The sequence below is a fragment of the Oncorhynchus mykiss genome, chromosome 10 (assembly GCF_057628025.1).
Source record: "Oncorhynchus mykiss isolate SJ-2025 chromosome 10, ASM5762802v1, whole genome shotgun sequence".
Classification (NCBI taxonomy): Eukaryota; Metazoa; Chordata; class Actinopteri; order Salmoniformes; family Salmonidae; genus Oncorhynchus; species Oncorhynchus mykiss.
The window spans coordinates 28,295,708-28,315,746 of record NC_143031.1 but is presented as its reverse complement, the minus strand read 5'-3'; the positions used below and the strand labels follow the sequence as shown (position 1 = coordinate 28,315,746).

General features: G+C 41.7%; 2 protein-coding genes across 3 annotated transcripts in view; both read left to right on the top strand.

Annotated features, from left to right (window-relative positions):
- Positions 1–5,389: 5,389 nt before the first annotated feature.
- Positions 5,390–7,131, top strand: cox7b (cytochrome c oxidase subunit 7B). Its single transcript, XM_090186294.1, has 3 exons — positions 5,390–5,545; positions 6,570–6,685; positions 6,881–7,131. The coding sequence occupies exons 1-3, from the start codon at positions 5,509–5,511 to the stop codon at positions 6,962–6,964; spliced, it is 237 nt and encodes a 78-aa protein (XP_090042420.1). The 5' UTR covers positions 5,390–5,508; the 3' UTR covers positions 6,965–7,131.
- A 6,626-nt stretch (positions 7,132–13,757) lies between these two features.
- The window catches only part of LOC110533595 (phosphoglycerate kinase), a 29,298-nt gene continuing 23,016 nt past the window's right edge, over positions 13,758–20,039 (top strand). The window contains exon 1 of one of the 2 annotated variants that reach the window (XM_090186293.1): positions 13,758–13,897. In XM_090186293.1, the coding sequence (XP_090042419.1) occupies positions 13,836–13,897 (62 nt within the window). In that variant the 5' untranslated portion in view covers positions 13,758–13,835. Of the gene's footprint in view, positions 13,898–15,786; positions 16,468–20,039 lie in introns of those variants that run through there. The other variant, XM_021617965.3, reaches the window with a different exon arrangement.

The window sequence follows — 20,039 nt, the reverse complement described above, 5'->3', positions numbered from 1 at the left end:
GAACAGGACAGAATACAGTATATACATATGAGATGAGTACTGCAAAATATGTAAACATAATTAGAGTGACTAAAGTTCTAATTATTAAAGTGGCCAATGATTTCAAGTCTGTGTATATAGGGCAGCAGCCTCTAATGTGCTTGTGATGGCTATTTAACAGTCTGATGGCCTTGAGTTAGAAGCTGTCTCTTCGTCCCAGCTTTGATACACATGTGCTGACCTCACCTTCGGATTATAGCAGGGAGAACAGGCAGTGGGTTGGGTAGTTGTTGTCCTTGATGATCTTTTTGGCCTTCCTGTGACATCGGGTGCTGTAGGTGTCCAGGAGGGCAGGTTGTTTGCCCCCGATGATGCGTTGGGCAGACCACACCACCCTTTGGAGAGCCCTGTGGTTGTGGGCAGTGCAGTTGCCATACCAGGCGGTGATACAGCCCAACAGGATGCTCTCAATTGTGCATCTGTAAAAGTTTGTGAGGGTTTTAGGTGCCAAGCTAAATTTCTTCAGTCTCCTGAGGTTGTAGAGGCGACGTTGCACCTTCTTCACCACACTGTCTGTGTGGGTGGACCATTTTAGTTTGTCAGTGATGTGTACGCCAAGGAACTTGAAGCTTTCCACCTTCTCCACTGCGGCCCCGTCAATGTGGATAGGGGGGTGCTCCTCCTCCCTATAGGCTGTCTCGTAATTGTTGGTAATCAGGCCTGCTATTGTTGTGTCATCTGCAAACTTGATGATTAATTTGGAGGCGTGCTTGGCTATGCAGTCATGGATGAACAGGGAGTACAGGAGGGGGCTGAGCACACATCCTTGTGGGGCCCCAGTGTTCAGGATCAGCGAAGTGGAGGTGTTGTTTCCTACATTCACCACCCGAGGGCAGCCCATCAGGAAGTCCAGGACCCAGTTGCACAGGATGGGGTTCAGACCAAGGGCCTCGAGTTTAATGATAACCTTGGAGTGTACTATGCTGTTGAATGCTGAGCTATAGTTAATGAACATAATTCTTACATAGGTATTCCTCTCGTCTAAATGGGATAGGGCAGTGTGCAGTGCGATAGTGACTGCATCGTCTGTAGATGTGTTGGGGCAGTAAGCAATTTGAAGTGGGTCTAGGGTGTCAGGTAAGTTAGAGGTGACATCATCCTTGACTAGTCTCTCAAAGCACTTCATAATGACAGAAGTGAGTGCTACAGGGTGCTAAAAAAAAAATATATATATTTTTTTTTTTAACTAGGCAAGTCAGTTAAGAACAAATTCTTACTTTCAATGACAGCCTAGGAACAGTGGGTTCAGGAGCAGAACGACAGACTTGTCAGCTTGGGGTTTGAACTTGCAACCTTCCGGTCCAACGCTCTAACCACTAGGCTACCCTGCCGCCCTAGTTAGTTCAGTTACCTTTGCTTTCTTGCTTACAGGAACAATGGTGGACATCTTGAAGCATGTGGGGACAACAGACTGGGATAGGGAGAGATTGAATATGTCTGTAAACACTCATGCCAGCTGGTCTGCACATGCTCTGAGGACGCGAGTAGGGATGCCGTCTGGGCCGGCAGTCTTGCGAGGGTTAACACACTTAAATGTCTTACTCACGTCGGGCACAGACTGAGACTGAACATTAGCGAGTAATATACTCGGAAGCGGTGGGTGGTGTGCGCCTCCTGAGTCTGACTAAAAGTGTGCTCTGAGTGCCTCTTTTCCGCCGGAAGCGTTTTGGAACAGTCTCTGGGATCAGTTCAATTTCCATGGGGGATACGAACAAAGGATCCGGTTCAAGAAAGTCATATTCCTGGTCGCAATGCTGGTAATGCTGGTGAGTTACTGCCGCTTTGATATCCAAATGTTCTTCCTGGCTGTATGTAATAACACAAAGTTTCCTAAGAGCTCGAAGCACGGCAGCCGTATCCGTCGGCGCCATTTTACAATTATCTGTAAGGTCCCTCAGTCGAGCAGTCTATTCCAAAATCAGATTCAGCCACAAAAACCAGGGAGGTTTTCTAACGCCTTGCGTAGAAGGGCGCCTTTTGGTAGATGGGTAAAATAAGAAAAGCAGGCATTGAATATCCCTTTGAACATGGTGAAGTTACACTTTGGATGGTGTATCAATACACCCAGTCACTACAAAGATAAAGGCATCCTTGCTAACTCAGTTGCCGGAGAGGAAGAAAACCGCTCAAGAATTTCACTGAGGCCAAAGTTTAATGGCTGTAATAGGAGAAAACTGAGTACTACAACATTGTAGTTACTCCACAACATTAACCTAACTGACAGAGTGAAAAGAAGGAAGCCTGTACAGAATACAAATATTACAAAACATGCATCCTGTTTGCAGTAAGGCACTAAAGTAATACTGAAAAAAGTGTGGCAAAGTAGTTCATTTTATGTCCTGCATACAAAGTGTTATGTTTGGGGCAAATCCAATACAACACATTACTGAGTAACACTCTCATATTTTAAAGTATAGTGGTGGCTGTATCATGTTATGGGTATGCATGTAATCGTTAAGTACGGGGGAGTTTTTCAGGATAAAAAAGCTAAGCACAGGCAAAATCCTAGAAGAAAACCTGGTTCAGTCTGCTTTCCACCAGACACTGGGAGATGAATTCACCTTTCAGCAGGACAACAACCTAAAACACAAGACCAAATCTCCCCCTGGAGTTGCTTATCAAGATAACAGGGAATGTTCCTGGGTGGCCTAGTTACAGTTTTGACTTAATTATGCTTGAAACTATATGGTAAGACTTGGTTGTCAAGCAATAATCAATTTAGGCAACTTGTAGGCAAGTCAGTAAAGAACAAATTCTAATTTACAATGACAGCCGACAACAGCCAGACCCAGACAACGCTGGACCAATTGTGTGCATTCCTATGTGACTCCCAATCACAGCCGGTTGTGATACAGCCTGGATTCAAACCAGGGTGTCTGTAGTGACACCTCTAACACTGAAATGCAGTGCCTTAGACCGCTGCGCCACTCGGGAGCCACTAGGGAGCAACTCGGAAGCCACTCGGAAGCCATTCGGGAGCTTGAATAATTTTAAATAGAATAATGGTTAAATATTGTACAATCCAGGTGTGCAATGCTCTTAGAGACTTACCCTAAAAGAATCACAGATGTAATCTCTGCCAAAGGTGATTCTAACATGTATTGACTCAGAGGTGTGAATACTTATGTAAATTAGATATTTCTGTGTTTCATTTTCAATAGACTTTCAAAAATGTCTAAAAACATATTTTGACTTTGTCATGATGGGGTATTGTGTGTAGATGGGTGAGAAAAATATATATTTAATACATTTTGAATTCAGGCTGTAACACAACAAATGTGGAATAAGGTGTGGAATAAGGTGTTTGCATATTTTCTGAAGGCACTGTATACCTTCAGGGTTGTGTTTATTTGGTTGTGTTTATGGTTTGGTTGTGTTTATTTCATTCAGGTGTTTTAGTGTCATATAAATATTTCATCTATTGTTGAGCTGAAAAAAACAATAGTCAACACAGTAGGTTGCCCTCTCCCATGAGGCCTTTGTCTGATGCTATAATGTCCTCTTATGAATAAAGTTCTCAACAAATTGCCACTGGAGAGTTTTTGGGGAAAATAATGCCCTCCTTCAGGCTAGTTGGACGTCATATTGTAAAGTTACTTACTACATCATTCACTGGCTTCATTAATAAGTGCACTGACGACGTCGTCCCCACATTGACTATATGTACATATCCCAACCAGAAGCCATGGATTACAGACAACATCCTCACTAAACTAAAGGCTAGAGCTGCCGCTTTCAAGGAGAGGGACCCTCACCCAGACGCTTATAAGAAAACCTGCTATGCCCTCTGACGAACCATCGAAAACAGGCAAATTGTCAATACAGAACTAAGATTGAATGCGGTGAATCAGAGCATGCGGTGACCAGCTGGCAAGTGTCTTCACTGATATTTTCAACCTCTTCCCGACCCAGTCTGTAATACAGTACCTACATGTTTCAAACAGACCACCATAGTTCCTGTGCCCTAGAAAGCCAGGGTAACCTGTCTAAATAATTATCAACCCATGCACTCACATCTGTAGTCATGAAATGCTTTGATAGGCTGGTCATGGCTCACATCAACACCATCATCCCAGACACCCTGGACCCACTGTTCACCCAACGACTGCGTGGCCGCACACGACTCTATCGCCATCATTAGGTTTGCAGACGACACAACGTTGGTAGGCCTGATCGCGACGATGAGACATCCGATATGGAGGAGGTTAGAGAACTGGCTGTGTGGTGCCAGGACAACAACATCTCCCTCAATGTCAGCAAGACAAAGGAGCTGATTGTGGACTACAGGAAACGGAGGGCCGAGCACGTCTCCATTCACATCGACCGGGCTGTAGTGGAGTCAAGAGCTTCAAATTCCTCGGTGTACACATCACTAAGGATCTATCATGGTCCAAACACACCAACACAGTCGTGAAAAGGGTACGACAATGCATCTTCCCCCTCAGGAGGCTGAAAAGATTTGGCATGGGCCCTCAGATCCTCAAAAAGTTATACAACTGCATATTGACTGGCTGCATCACCGCTTGGTATGGCAAATGCTTGGCATCCAACCGCAAAGTGCTACAGAGGATAGTGCGGACGGCCCAGTACATCATCCCATCCAGGACCTCTATACCAGACGGTGTTAGAGGAAGGCCCTAAAAAAGACTCCAGCCACCCAAGTCATTGACTGTTCTCGCTGCTACCATACGGCATTCGGTACCGATACATCAAGTCTGTAACCAACAGGATCTTGAACCGTTTCTACCCTCAAGCCAAAAGAATGCTAAATAGTTAGTTAAATAGTTAATCAAATAGCTACCCGGACTATCTGCATTGACCCTTTTTTAACTAACTTTTTTACTCATCACATACACTGCTGCAACTGTTTACTATCTGCCACTTTATTCCAAGTTATATGTACATATCTACACCAATTACCTCATGCCCCTGCACATCGACTCAGTACTGGTACCCCTTGAATATAGCAAAGTTATCATTACTCATTGTGTATCTATTATTACTTTTATTATTATGTGTTTTACTTTTGTATTATTTATCTATTTTCTTTCTCTCTGCATTGTTGGAAAGGGCCTGTAAGCATTTCACTGGTAGTCCACACCTATTGTTTATGAAGCATGTGACTAATACAATTTGATTTGAAGAAGTAGAAGAAGTTTCTAAAATTGCTAAAAAAAGCTTATCATGTTCGATCCTAGCTATCCACCGCCCTTGGGACTTCCCAACTCTGACATTACCCCATTGAAGTTGAAGTGTAAAATAGTTAAGGTTATGGTTAAGGTTAGAGTAGGAGTTAAGGTTAGGATTAGGGTTTAAAGTAGGGACGTCCGAAGGATCTCAGATAGTACTAACCGAGGTTTAGCAAATTATGCGCATGCGCGTATGAGTTACTTTTAACAATTTTCCGGTATTTGTCGTAAACGTTCTTCCAGTTTGGTCTTCAAGGGCATTTTACAAACCCGAGTCAACATGCTTCGGTTTGCTAAAGCAGCCCTGAACGTCTCCGGTAAGAGATCGTTTAAAAGGGATAGATTTCTGCTCTTTCATCTTGTGTCTGTTTGAACATTTCTGTAAACTGGAAATTATTTTTCAGTGTTTTAAGTGACTGTCCTTACTTAGCCTAGCTAAACTATCTGACAGCTAGCAGTCTGTAGTGAGCTAGCCTACCTAATTTAACCATATTACGTTAGCGCTTGTAAATTGACTGACTGAGTGATTGTAGTAGTAACGTTATCTAGTAGTTGGTTTGCGTTCGCTAGCTAAATTAGTTGTTGAAGGTTCTTTACTTCGCTAACTCCACTTTGAACATTAGTCAGGTCTGTGTTGTTTCGTGCAATTATTGTCAATGTTAGGTTCGTTTGCCTTGACACTCATTTACAGGCAGTGAGGGGCACAATTAGATGGTCACTTACAATGTCAACTTGCCTCCTAACTAGCTAGCTGTCTTCACTTCACTTCACTCCATCCCCAGAGTCATGTATTTTTTTTTTTAACATACTCAAATGCATTTAGGTGTTAAAGGCAGATACTCAAGATACTGAGGGACTTTTTAATTGAATAATCCAACATGACAATATAGTTCATCCGTGTAGAAGTAATCTTGACATTCCATCCCACCACTCTCTGGATAAAATGAGAGCGAAGTCCTGGGGTGCTAAAACGGAGAAGTTCGAATGCCGAAGCCTGTTAATTATTTTACGCCTGTGTTATCAGTATAACCCGAGTTGTGCAGGGGTCTAAGACTCTGCTTCTCAGTGCAAGAGACGTCACTGCAGTACCTGGTTCAAATCAAGGCTGCATCACATCCGGTTGTGATTGGGAGTCCTATTGGGCTGCGCACAATTGGCCCAGCGTCGTCCGGGTTTGGCCAGGGTAGGCCGCCATTGTAAATGCGAATTTGTTCTTAACTGACTTGCCTAGTTAAATAAAGGTTAAATAAATACAAAATAACCAAGGGCTCATGACCTCTGAATCACTGACATTTACTCACTGTGTGGATGTTGTGCCTTGGCCCTATCTATTCAATGCAGGACAAGGTGCCCATCGTGTGAGGTTCAGTTCAACCCATGCCCCCGAATTCCATGCCAAGTATGGCACTGGCCTGATGGTCGGAGGATTCGCGTTCTGTGTGTCAGTCTGGGGATTTGTATGTTTATTTTTTATCTTTGTTGTGCCAAGTTATAGTAGGCCTAAAACAGTGTATAACATTTGTCTTAGTCTTTCTTGGTGTATTATTCTTTCCCCACACCAACATAAATCTTAAGTTGCTGTGTATGGAATAAGTGTTTTGTGGTCTGCTGTTTTGTTATTTGGGATGCTCAACATCTGTCCTCGTTTTCAGGTACTAACACAAACCGGCATCACATGGAATCTGTCTCCAGTTGGGAAGGTCCAACCCAAACCATGGAGGGATGCGGAAGAATAATGGACTGAGACGGCTCTCTTGAGAAATCGACCACAGCAGACCACAAAACACTTATTCCAGATATCCCTATAAACATTCTGGTTGTACAGATGGATACCCATGTTTTTAACTTGTTGCTGTCCTGACATTACCCATGTAATCAATCAATTAAATGTAAACCAAACGTTGACTGAATATCTTTTACTTAAGCACTCTGTTGCGGTGTCCCTTTCATGTACCTTTCAAATGGTAGGGGGTGCCTTTGTCAAATGTAATCAGGAAAGTTAGAGTCAAGAATATATCTGTACTATCATGTTTTTCTAAAATCCTAGAAGAATTGGTGTATAGGAGAATGTTGCCACATTTAAATCAACACGGTATTAGGCCATCATTGCAAATAAGAATTACTGACATACGTAGTTAAATATAAGCACCATTTTTTTTGTTGTAAGAACTACTCTACAGATATTGCTCTTTTGCAACTTGTGGATAAAATATTTACAGCCCTTAACAAGAGTGAATACACTCTTGGCATCTTTAGATATATCCAAAGTGTTTGACACAGTTGAACATGAAATATTACTTGCTAAATTGCATTGTTACAGTTTACATGAGTATACATATCATTTGTTATGTTTATAGAGAATTTGTTTGAACTGCTATGCATCTACCAGGGCCAAGAGATCCTGTGGTGTGCCACGGGATTGGATAATTGGACCTTGTTATTCCTAATCTGTATCGATGACCTAATCAATAGTTATTTGTCACATGTAACAAATACAACCGGTGTAGACCTTACCATGAAATGCTTACTTACAGGCCCTAAAGAAAGACTTAATAAAATATTTACTAAATAAAAGAAAGTAAAAAGTAACACAAGATAACGAGGGCCTTCCTCCTAGTATATATAGTTGCAGTCCGAAGTTTACATACACTTAGGTTGGAGTCATTCCACTCCATACATTTGTTAACAAACTATAGTTTTGATAAGTTGGTTAGTACATCTACTTTGTGCTTGACACAAGTAATTTTTTGAAAAATAGTTTACATACATTATTTCACTTATAATTCACTGTATCACAATTCCAGTGGGTCAGAAGTTTGCATACACTAAGTTGACTGCCTTTAAACAGCTTGGAAAATACCAGAAAATGATGTCATGGCTTTAGAAGCTTCTGATAGGGTAATTGGCATAATTTGAGTTAATTGTAGGTGTACCTGTGGATGTATTTCAAGACCTACCTTCAAACTCAGTGCCTCTTTGCTTGACATCATGGGAAAATCAAAAGAAATCAGCCAAGACCTCAGAAAAAAATTGTAGACCTCCACAAGTCTGGTTCATCCTTGGGAGCAATTTCCAAACGCCTGAAGGTACCACGTTCATCTGTACAAACAATAGTACGCAAGTATAAACACCATGGGACCACGCAGCCGTCATACCGCTCAGGAAGGAGACGCATTCTGTCTCCTAGAGATTATTGTAATTTGGTGTGAAAAGTGCAAATCAATCCCAGAAGAACAGCAAAGGACCTTGTGAAGTTACTGGAGGAAACTGGTACAAAATAATCTATATCTACAGAAAAACGAGTCCTACATAGACATAACCTGAAAGGCCACTTAGCAAGGAAGAAGCCACTGCTCCAAAACTGCCATAAAAAATCCAGACTACGGTTTGCAACTGCACATGGGGGGGGCAAACATTGTACTTTTTGGATTAATGTCCTCTGGTCTGATGTAACAAAAATAGAACTGTTTGGCCATAATGACCATTGTTATGTTTGGAGGAAAAAGGGGGAGGCTTGCAAGCCGATGAACTTCATCCCAACCGTGAAGCACGGGGGTGACTGGTGCACTTCACAAAATAGATGTCATCATGAGGGAGGACAATTATGTGGATATATTGAAGCAACATCTCAAGACATCAGTCAGGAAGTTAAAGCTTGGTCGCCGATGGGTCTTCCAAATGGACAATGACCCCAAACATACTTCCAAAGTTGTGGCAAAATGGTTTGGGACAACAAAGTCAAGGTATTGGAGTGGCCATCACAAAGCCCTTACCTCAATCCTATAGAAAATTTGTGGGCAGAACTGAAAAAGCGTGTGTGAGCAAGGAGGCATACAAACCTTACTCAGTTACACCAGCTCTGTCAGGAGGAATGGGCCAAAATTCACCCAACTTATTGTGGGAAGCTTGTGAAAGGCTACCCGAAACGTTAAACAATTTAAAGGCAATACTAGTGGGTATTATATACTGAACAAAAATATAAACGCAACATGTAAAGTGTTGGCCCCATGTTTCATGAGCTACAGCTAACAAACACAATTGCATTTTATCAATGGCAATTTGAGTGCACAGAGATACCGTGATGAGATCCTGAGACCCATTGTCTTGCAATTAATCCGCTGCCATCACCTCATGTTTCAGCATCATAATACATGGCCCTATGTCACAAGGATCTGTACACAATTTCTGGAAGCTGAACATTTCTCAGTTCTTCCATGGCCTGTATAATAACCAGACATGTCACCCATTGAACGTGTTTCAGATGCTCTGGATCGACGTGTACGACAGTGTGTTCCAGTTCCCGCCAATATCCAGCAACTTCGGACAGCCATTGAAGAGGACTGGGACAACATTCCACAGGCCACAATCAACAGCCTGATCAACTCTATGCAAAGGAGATGTGTCCCGCTGCATGAGGCAAATGGTGGTCACACCAGACTGGTTTTTTGATCCACTCTCCTACCTTTTTTTTAAGGTATCGTTGATCATCAGATGCGATTCTGTATTCCCAGTCATGTGAAATCCATAGATTAGGGCCTAATGAATGTATTTTAATTGAATGATTTCCTTATATGAACGGTAACTCAGTCAAGTTTTAGAAATTGTTGCATGTTGCGTTTATATTTATGTTCAGTGTATTTAGAGTTTAGCGATCTAGTTAATTTGTTTTGAGTTTCCAGTTTCCATGATCGCATGGAACTCCCATTTCCAATTACTCAAGCAAACAGCAAAATGACCTTTAAAAAACAGATTTAACAGATCTCATGGAACTGCGGGGACTGTGAGGGGACACACAAACACAGACACACTAACACGCACATCATTTTTGTTGTTGTATGTATAATTTTTTGTTGTATTGTTTGTTTATCATTGTATTTTACATTTGTGTGAGTTGGCGGCGCGCACAATGATGTAGGTGTAACAGTATTGCTTCCGTCCCTCTCCTCGCCCCAACCTGGGCTTAAACCAGGGACCCTCTGCATACATCAACAACAGTCACCCTCAAAGCATCGTTGCCTATCGCTACACAAAAGCTGCAGCCCTTGCTGATCAAGGGAAACAACTACTTCCAGGTCCCAGAGTGAGTGATGTCACCGATTGAAATGCTACTAGCACACACCGTTAACTAGCCAGCCATTTCAAACCGGTTACATGGGCTGGTGCGGATTAAATGCCAGGGCCAAAGTTTGGGCCCAGTCCGCCCCTGCTACTACGTAAACAGACCATCAGTCCAGATATACCTTCAGTAGGCTATCACCACGCAGGTTCTAAAACTAATGCAATCAATGGGTTCACCCGGGGAAGGCCCAGGTAATTTAATTTATTTTCATTAAACCAAGCGGTCAAACATGGAAATAGTTCCAATTGTCTTTCCACCATTAATTTTATCTTTAATTAATTATCTTAATTAATATTGTTATTATCTTTGCGTGATGTTTGGATAACTGTAGTTCTCTCTCAGACAAGGTGAGTTTTATCAATAAATTCGCCTCAATTTACTCTCAAAAAATCATAATGCTAATTAGCAACAGAGAAGACCAGCATGACTACATATTCCTGCAGGAAGCTCCTGGTCATCTCTTGCTGAGACTGTCAGCTTCTGTCAGCTTCCGTTCACCAGCCCGATCAGTGACCCGTGCTCAATCCATGATGAATCCACATGCTGTATTGAAATGAATTGAGCAAAATGTTAGCAATACAATGTGTTATATACAACTGTCAGTATTCTACAAGGAAAGAACCACTTAATAAATTATATAATCATTAACCAGATTACCCCAGATACCAGATTTAAATTAATGATAACTCCGTTCTAGAATGTTGTCATTGATTAGAATGAATCTAAAAATATATTGGCATTCAGAATTGACTTTGTTTGACAGTATTTATTTATTTGGAGTGGTACATGCATTCACACAGTCTTGATTTGTAGGATACTTCCCACTACATCCCAAGTTATCAATGAAAAGTTTAATGAAAAACTGCACTTGTCCTCGTGAAAATTACAATTTATTAAATATTCTACAGCTGTAACGACATCAAACAAATCAAAGTTTATTTATATAGCATATTTCTTACAACAAATGCATTTCAAGGTGTTCAATGTCATGTATTGAAAGGCATGTAGAACTTAAGTTTCTTCCTCTTGGCAGGTCTCTATACGTGACCAGCCATTATGGCCATTTTGCCACCCTACAAGAATAGTCACAGTAACCAAAATGACATTGAAAATATGTCTAAAATCTGAATGAAAGGTGAACATTTTCCGGATGTTGAAATCTAGTTAATTTTAGATTCTGAATGAAAGTCAAAAATGTAATTTCATTAAAATCTGTGTTTAGGCCAAATCAAGGCTGGTCCAGACCTGTCCAAACAGAAAAAAATAAGAAAAAAACCCATGTCAGCCAGCAATGGAATTGTATGAATACCCATCCATGGGTAGGCCCACCATTTGTAAAACAGGTCATACAGTGAGGGAAAAAAGTATTTGATCCCCTGCTGATTTTGTACATTTGCCCACTGACAAAGAAATTATCCATCTATAATTTTAATGGTAGGTGTATTTGAACAGTGAGAGACAGAATAACAACAAAACAATACAGAAAAACACATGTCAAAAATGTTATAAATTGATTTGCATTTTAATGAGAGAAATAAGTATTTGACCCCCTCTCAATCAGAAAGATTTCTGGCTCCCAGGTGTCTTTTATACAGGTAACGAGCTGAGATTAGGAGCACACTCTTAAAGGGAGCTGTGTGACTGTGTGATAACACTCTCGGCAGCCGATGTGAGCCTTTAAACAGGTCAACATTCACAAAGCCGCGGGGCCAGACGGATTACCTGGATGTGTACTCAAAACATGCGCGGACCAACTGGAAAGTGTCTTCACTGACATTTTCAACCTCTCCCTCTCTGACCGAGTCTGTAATACCTACAGTTACCTATGTTTCAAGTTGACCACCATAGTCCCCTGTGCACAAGGAAGCGAAGGAAACCTGCCCAAATGATTACCGCCCCTGTAGCACTCACGTCGGTAGCCATAATTAACCCTCTTGTGAGACCATATGCTGGTGCGGTTGGCCCTGGGTTCCTCCTAATGCAAGACAATGCTAGACCTCATGTGGCTGGAGTGTGTCAGCAGTTCCTGCAAGAGGAATGCATTGATGCTATGGACTGGCCCACCCGTTCCCCAGACCTGAATCCAATTGAGCACATCTGGGACATCATGTCTCGCTCCATCCACCAACGCCACGTTGCACCACAGACTGTCCAGGAGTTGGCAGATGCTTTAGTCCAGGTCTGGGAGGAGATCCCTCAGGAGACCATCCGCCACCTCATCAGGAGCATGCCCAGGCGTTGTAGGGAGGTCATACAGGCACGTGGAGGCCACACACACTACTGAGCCTCATTTTGACTTGTTTTAAGGACATTACATAAAAGTTGGATCAGCCTGTAGTGTGGTTTTCCGCTTTAATTTTGAGTGTGACTCCAAATCCAGACCTCCATGGGTTGATAAATTTGATTTCCATTGATCATTTTTGTGTGATTTTGTTGTCAGCACATTCAACTATGTAAAGAAAAAAGTATTTAATAAGAATATTTCATTCATTCAGATCTAGGATGTGTTATTTTAGTGTTCCCTTTATTTTTTTGAGCAGTGTATATTGTCCTTCTAATAACAGGGTTAATAAATATCTGTGAGAATATCCAAAGGGCTTTATACAATTCAAAATTAATAATAATAATCGCTTTGTTTAAAAAATAATATTTTTTTGATTATTTTGTTTTCAAATAAATTACAATGAGTGAGAAAAAGGCCATTCTTGAACATAGGGTGAGACGTTGTTACTAATTTGTAAGTAAAGCCAGTTTCTTATTTTGAATGATTTATTGCTGTTTTTAGAGTGAGAGAAACAAAAAACCTACAGTCATCTCATGGGTCTCCCAGTCGAGGCCAGTACAGGTATTGAATCAGCATCTGTAGCAACACAGCGATTCAGTGTCTTAGAATGCTGTGCCACTCCGGCACTGTACAATGTGACAGGTCGGGAGAGACACAGTAGCGCCTTGGGACCCAAAATAATAATCAGTGCTCTAACTCCCCCTTGCGCTGTTCTGGAGCAATGAAGTAGTGACACAGGGTACTGTACTAAACCACAAATGACCTCTAAGTCCTGCAGCATAATCACAAAACATTTAGTGGAGCAACCACTGTAGTCACTTCACCCCTACCTACATATAAAAATGACCTCAACTAACCTATACCCCCGCACACTGACTCGGTACCGCTACCCCCTGTATATAGCCTCGTTATTGTTATTTTATTGTGTTACTTTTTATTTTTTACTTTAGTTTATTTGTTAAATATTTTCTCAACTCTTCTTGAACTGCACTATTGGTTAAGAGCTTGTAAGTAAGCATTTTACAATAAGGTCTGCACTTGTATTTGGTGCATGTGACAAATAAAGTTTGATTGATTTGATAGGTGGCCAGCTAATCCTGTCTAATGAGCGGGCCCGCCCTGGTGACCAGGGAATTCTCTCTACCACATGCCAATGCTTCCATGGAGCACATAAGTGTAGCCATGCAGCCTATCCGATGTACAGATGTGTAATGCGAGTGGAGGAAGCCAGCCGTGCCCAACCAGGTGTAGTCATTGGATGACCTGGTAGGTTACTTGCTACTGGTCGATAAGAGTTTGCATGGAGAAATGTGGAGGTCTTTCTCACCCTGTGCCTTGAGTACTTATGTCAAAGCTTGTGACAGGATGTGTAGTTCTGTATGATAGCCACATTAGCAGCTAATTAGCATTTCATTTTTGGGTGAATATACAGGGGAATATATTGATAAAGTTACCTTGTCCGAGAGAGATTTGCCCAGTTATCAAAACGTCTCACCAAGGTAAGCCTACACGAAACACATACCTTGTATGTAGTATTTCTAAAGAACCCCATGGAAATAGGAATGACAGAAAAACTATTGGAACCATTTCCGGGTTTTACCGCTAGGTTTTATAGGAATTATGACTCAATGTACTCAATGGAGGGCAGGGCTCATATGACCGGCACTAACATAACCCAATGGCAGGGCCTAGAAAATGGCGTCGTTTCAGGGCAAGAACAAAATGTATGTCAGGAAAAGTGCAGTATTATCATAAGGAGATGTATACTTCAAATCAAATTTTATTAGTCACATGCGCCAAATACAACCTTACAGTGAAATGCTTACTTACAAGCCCCTAACCAACAGTGCAGTTTAAAAAAATACAGATAAGAATAAGAGATAAAAGTAACAAGTAATTAAAGAACAGCAGTAAAAAAGATCAATATATACAGGGAGGTATACAGAGGACGGATGGAGGGAAAAAGAGAGCCAGAGGAGGGCGGAAGAGCATGTGCTTGAATCGGTTAAAAATGGCAGAAAAAAGGGAGATAGTTTGTTAAAAAAAGACTGGCAAAAAGCTGTATGCCGGATTTGAAGACAGGAGGAGAAATGGAAGTGAGTGAGGGCGAAGTAGCGGAGGTGGTAGGTAGGAGTGAAATTCTTTGAAAAAGTGTACCATTGCCTTTTGGCTGATCCATTTGTGGTTTCAGGGAGGGGGAAAACTGGATTGGGTGCTGTGGAATCGGGGGAAGGTTACCAGAAGTGGTCTTGTGATAATTGTTTGTGTTTCTGCTGGTCAGAGGGAGTAGGCACTCCGTGTTAAATGAATGGGGGCAAGAAATGTGAATTCTTCTGCTCTCAAGAAAAGGGTGCTATTAAAAGGAGTGATTACTGGGGTAGCGGTAAATTAGAAAGTTGACCAACTGAAGGGGAAGATTCCCAGTGTTTGTGATGCTCATCATTTGGTGAGACGCACAGGCTGGCATGAGTGCGGAAACATAGTGCGGAGTCGTTGTCTGTTCTTTTAAGTTTTGATGTTGTGTCGGTGCCTGATGAAGTGATGTTAGAAATATAAGTTATCCCGTACGAGCTTTTGTGCAGAATATATTACGCTGTAACAGGTGTCAAGCTTATGGGCATGTGGCAGCAGTGTGTAGGAAGTAGGTTCAGCGGTCTAAGGCACTGCATCTCAATGCAAGAGGTGTCACTTCAGTCCCTGGTTTGAATCCAGGCTGTATCACATCCGGTCGTGATTGGGAGTCCCATAGGGCGGCGCACAATTGGCCCAGCATCATCAGGTTTGGCCGGGGTAGGCTGTATCGCATCCGGTCGTGATTGGGATTCCCATAGGGTGGTGCACAATTGGCCCAGCATAGTCTGGGTTTGGCCGGGGTAGGCTGTTATTGTAAATAACAATTTGTTCTTAACTGACTTATTTCAATAAAAACACACAAAAAATGAATGTGTAGCATTGCGGAAAGTAGTGGTATGTGTTAATTGTAGGGGTGCCCATGGGGCTGGGGATCAGAAATGTCCCGTGCGAGAGAGGCAGGTTGAGGTTTTCAGGGTTAGAGTAGTGCAGAAGTTGTCATATGCTGAGGCAGTGAAGAAAGTAGAGGAAAATGGGTCAAGGGGGAGGGATCCTGAGAGGAGTGGTGTGAGTAGTAGATCTGTACCAGTACAGAGGGATAGGCCAACAAGTGATATATGATTCAGTAAGATTAGACTTTTAGCATTTATAGCAATGATTATCGACTGTACTGCATGTATGGAATGTAATTAGAAGAAAATTGAGATTGTGGTGGCAGCTGCAGAGAGGTATTTGGGTGTAGGAGACTTGACTTCAGAGGAGTTACAGGGTGTGTTGAGTGGCGGTGTCCTGTCCTTTCAGGCTGATGGCCTGAGGTAGGACTAAATAGATTTAAATAGTGGAATATGGTGGTGGGTTTTAGTTAGTGTAGGGTTAGATGGTAGGACATTTGTTGATTAAATATATATATATATTTTTTAAGCAAAGTACAAGTTATACTCCACCGTAGTAGGTGGCAGTAATGCAAAATGTCTTGAATGCCAACCGCAGTTAAACCGCATCGAAGTAGAAGAAGAACAACACAATGACAGTGCTGATGCAGCAGTCTCGTATTAGCTTTTGACCAAAGCTAACGTCCCGTCCATCAGAAGTTCCTCCCTGCGCTAAGGTCATTTCATTCGGGAACTACCCGGCATCAGCAGAGTGAGGTGAAGATCGGAACGAGGAACACAGCAGAGCAGGTGCAAGTAAAACATCAAAATGTCGCTGTCAAATAAACTCACCCTGGACAAGGTGGACGTAAAGGGGAAGCGCGTGATCATGAGGTGAGTTCCAATTATGTGACTTCGAAGAGCCAGTGGAAAGGAGATTATACCATCGCTAGCGACCATCTTTGCCACGGTGATTCGTAACAAGAGCGCTACCGAGTTGCCTGCCAATTCGTTACGGGGCTTTCACACCAGTTGGTTTACCCCCTTAGTTCGGTTCGTTTGGGCTGGTGTGAACACTATCCGCACTCGGGAGCCCAGGTAGCACCAACATCTGGCCTGATTCCGGCATGCCAAATCTAAAACTGCTGACCTGGGTCTGGCAGACAGATCCGGACCGTGTCCGAAATGAATGACGGTAGAGACTAGGCGAGAGTCATTCGGCCTAGCTTCTGGCAGCCTGAACTGAGCCCAAAACTGCCATTTTAGGCCGGGGGTTAGTAATATTGCAGATATCAACCGAACTATAAACATAAATACATGTTATAAAACGTGTATAAATGAAATGTACTTTATGTGGGTGTCATCGTACGTATGTACAATAGCATGGATGACGTGACTGTGTTAGCCATAGGTTGTGTTCGTAAATTTAAATCTGGAGTGCCAGAATGTGCTCTGGGCGTTCGTAAACTCCAGAGCGTCGTCAGATTGCCCGTTTGTAAATTCAGAGCGTCGTCAGATTGCCCGTTTGTAAATTCAGAGCGTTTCGTTCTCGGTGCGTTTAGAGCGCAGACAGGACGCCCTGGCGGAGAAGTAGTCTTGATCCGAGAGTTCTGACCCAACAGCAGTCATGCTTGCTAGCTACTTCCAGACACAAATGAGAGAACAGCTCACTCTGACCATTTTACTCGCCCTAGCAGAGCTGGTTAGGCTGTTTTTATGTTATCCAGAGCGTTGGTGACTGCAACTGTGCTTCTGGCATCAACAAAAAAAATGTATACGCATTTTTGCCAACTTTTACTAATTTTCAACGAGCGTTTGTAAATGTCAGTTATTCTGCGCTCTGGCACACTCAGACGGGAGTGCTCTGAAATCGGAGTAGATAGTTGCAGAGGGAAGTGTAAATTCCCAGGGTCCCAAACCTGGCGGGACAATGTTTTTTAACGCGGAGTTGTAGTCAATGAACAGCATTCTCAGATATGTATTCCTCTTATCAAGGTCGGTCAGGGCAGTGGAGTCTAAGATTGCGTCATATGTTGGTGCAATGTTTTTATGTGGTGATTTTCTGATAATTTTTTTGTGCATGGCCACGAGGCCGAACACAATTGCATAATTTGTAGACTGCAAGAAGCCCAAACAGATAACTAAGCATAATCATTTCAAACCTTGCTACCAAGGGTTGGAACCATTTCTGGGAACAGAACCGAAAACTGCAAGAGTACGAAATTATTTGAGGAACAGAAGCGGAAACGAACATGATCTATACTGTTCCGGAACAGAACCGTTATTTTAAAAGCATGGGAACAGAATAATGTTATTTTACTTTCCAGGCAATTTTTTTTCTCCAGTCCCACAAAAATTGCAACAAAGTGAGTTTGCAAAGCCCTCTGTCACTAAGAAAGGTATTGCCCTAGCACTACACAGCTGATTCAAATAATCAAAGCTTGATGAGGAGTTGTTTTAAAAAAAATAAGCTGTGTAGTGCTAGGGCAAAAACCAAAACGTGCACGGGGCCCAGTACTGAGTTTGGAAAACATTGCTTACTGACAACATTACAATCATGATTCAGAAATTAGGGAGAGGTGTAAAAAAAAAAAAGAAAAAAAAAAAGGATTTACTTTTTCAATACTGGTTAAGGATACTATAGTTATCACATTTCCCATTGGATGTATTAACTACAAAAAGGTGTGTTTTTAATTCTAATGCTGCTCTGCTCACACACACACATACACACACACACACACACACATGCTTGTTAGCTAGCTAGATAATGTTTGCTCTGGTCCAACGTCAACCAACTTTGAAGTTCAATGACATTTAAAGTTCCTCCATAGAGACCGCTCTGCCGTATGTATAATTCTGTGGGCCTAATTCAGATAATGCATGTAATAATCCTAGTTAAGGATACTATAGTTGGATTTATTAAATCCCCTAGTCTATTGATGCACCGGTGTGTCAATCTAAGTAACATAACACAGTCCCCATCATAATTCCTTAGTTTAAGATAGAGATATTTTTTTTAATGGGCTGCGTCTCAATCCACCACATCCGCCTATGTCACCCTTCTGCATCTGCGGTGGAAAGTGGCAGGGCTACAGCGCTGTTTGACAGACTAGACCCAGATGTACAAAACATTTCTTACGCACAAACTTAGGAAGCTTCTTTAAAAAATAATACAAAAAAACTTCATAAGAGTGCAATTCCTCAACAATATCTTCAGATTTCATGATTTTCATTATATTTATTACAAAAAAATCTATTTACAATTAAATATCATAAAATGATTCTCACTAGGCAAGCGATTTTTAGCTAGCTATCTAGCAGGCAATGGAAATCATGTTAGCATATTTCATACTGAGATTATTGTTCTAAAATGTGTTATTTAGTTTAAAATAATATACTTAAACTTTCAGATGTTTGAGTGAATTATACATGTTCATTTGCTTTCATTAGCTTATTGTCTCAATGCCCTGAGTTTAAGACAAGTGTTTAGCTATCTTTGAATTAAGAACATTTCAAAGAACATGGAGGTGGTGGTGTGAGGGTGCTTTGCTGCTGACAGTCTGTGATTTATTTAGAATTCAAGGCACACTTAACCAGCATGGCTACTACAGCACTATGCAGCGATAAGCCATCCCATCTGGTTTAAGCTTTGGCCCACTATAATTTGTTTTTCAACAGAACAATGGCCCAAAACACACCTCCAGCCTGTCTAAGAGCTATTTGACCAAGAAGGAGAGTGATGGAGTGCTGCATCAGATGACCTGGCCTCCACAATCACCGACCTCAACCCAATTGAGATGGTTTGGGATGACTTGAACCGCAGAGTGAAGGAAAAGCAGCAAACAAGTGCTCCGCATATGTGGGAACTCCTTCAAGACTGTTGGAAAAGCGTTCCTAATGAAGCTGGTTGAGAGAATGCCAAGAGTGTGCAAAGCTGTCATCAAGGCAAAGGGTGGCTATTTTGAAGAATCTCATATAAAATATATTTTGATTTAACGCTTTTGGTTACTACATGATTCCGTATGCGTTATTTCAGAGTTTTGAGGTCTTCACTATTCTACAATGTAGAAAATAGTAAAAATAATGAAACCCTTGAAGGTGTATGTATAAGAAAGCGCTGGAAATAATATAATCTACATATAGTACAACCACTTCAAAAACATATTTATGATTTATTTTTGACTGAATGTATTTTGTAATCCATAGGTTGCATAATGTTTTTTATTTAACTAGGTAAGTCAGTTCAGAACAAATTGTTATTTACAATGACGGCCTACCAAAAGGCTAAAGGCCTCCTGTGGGGACTTGATGGGATAAAAAAAATAGGACAAAACACACATCACAACAAAAGACAACACTACATAAAGAGAGTCCTAAGACGACAACATAGCATGGCTGCTGCACAGCATGGTAGCAGCACAAAACATGGTACAAACTAGAGGTCGACCGATTAATCGGAATGGCCG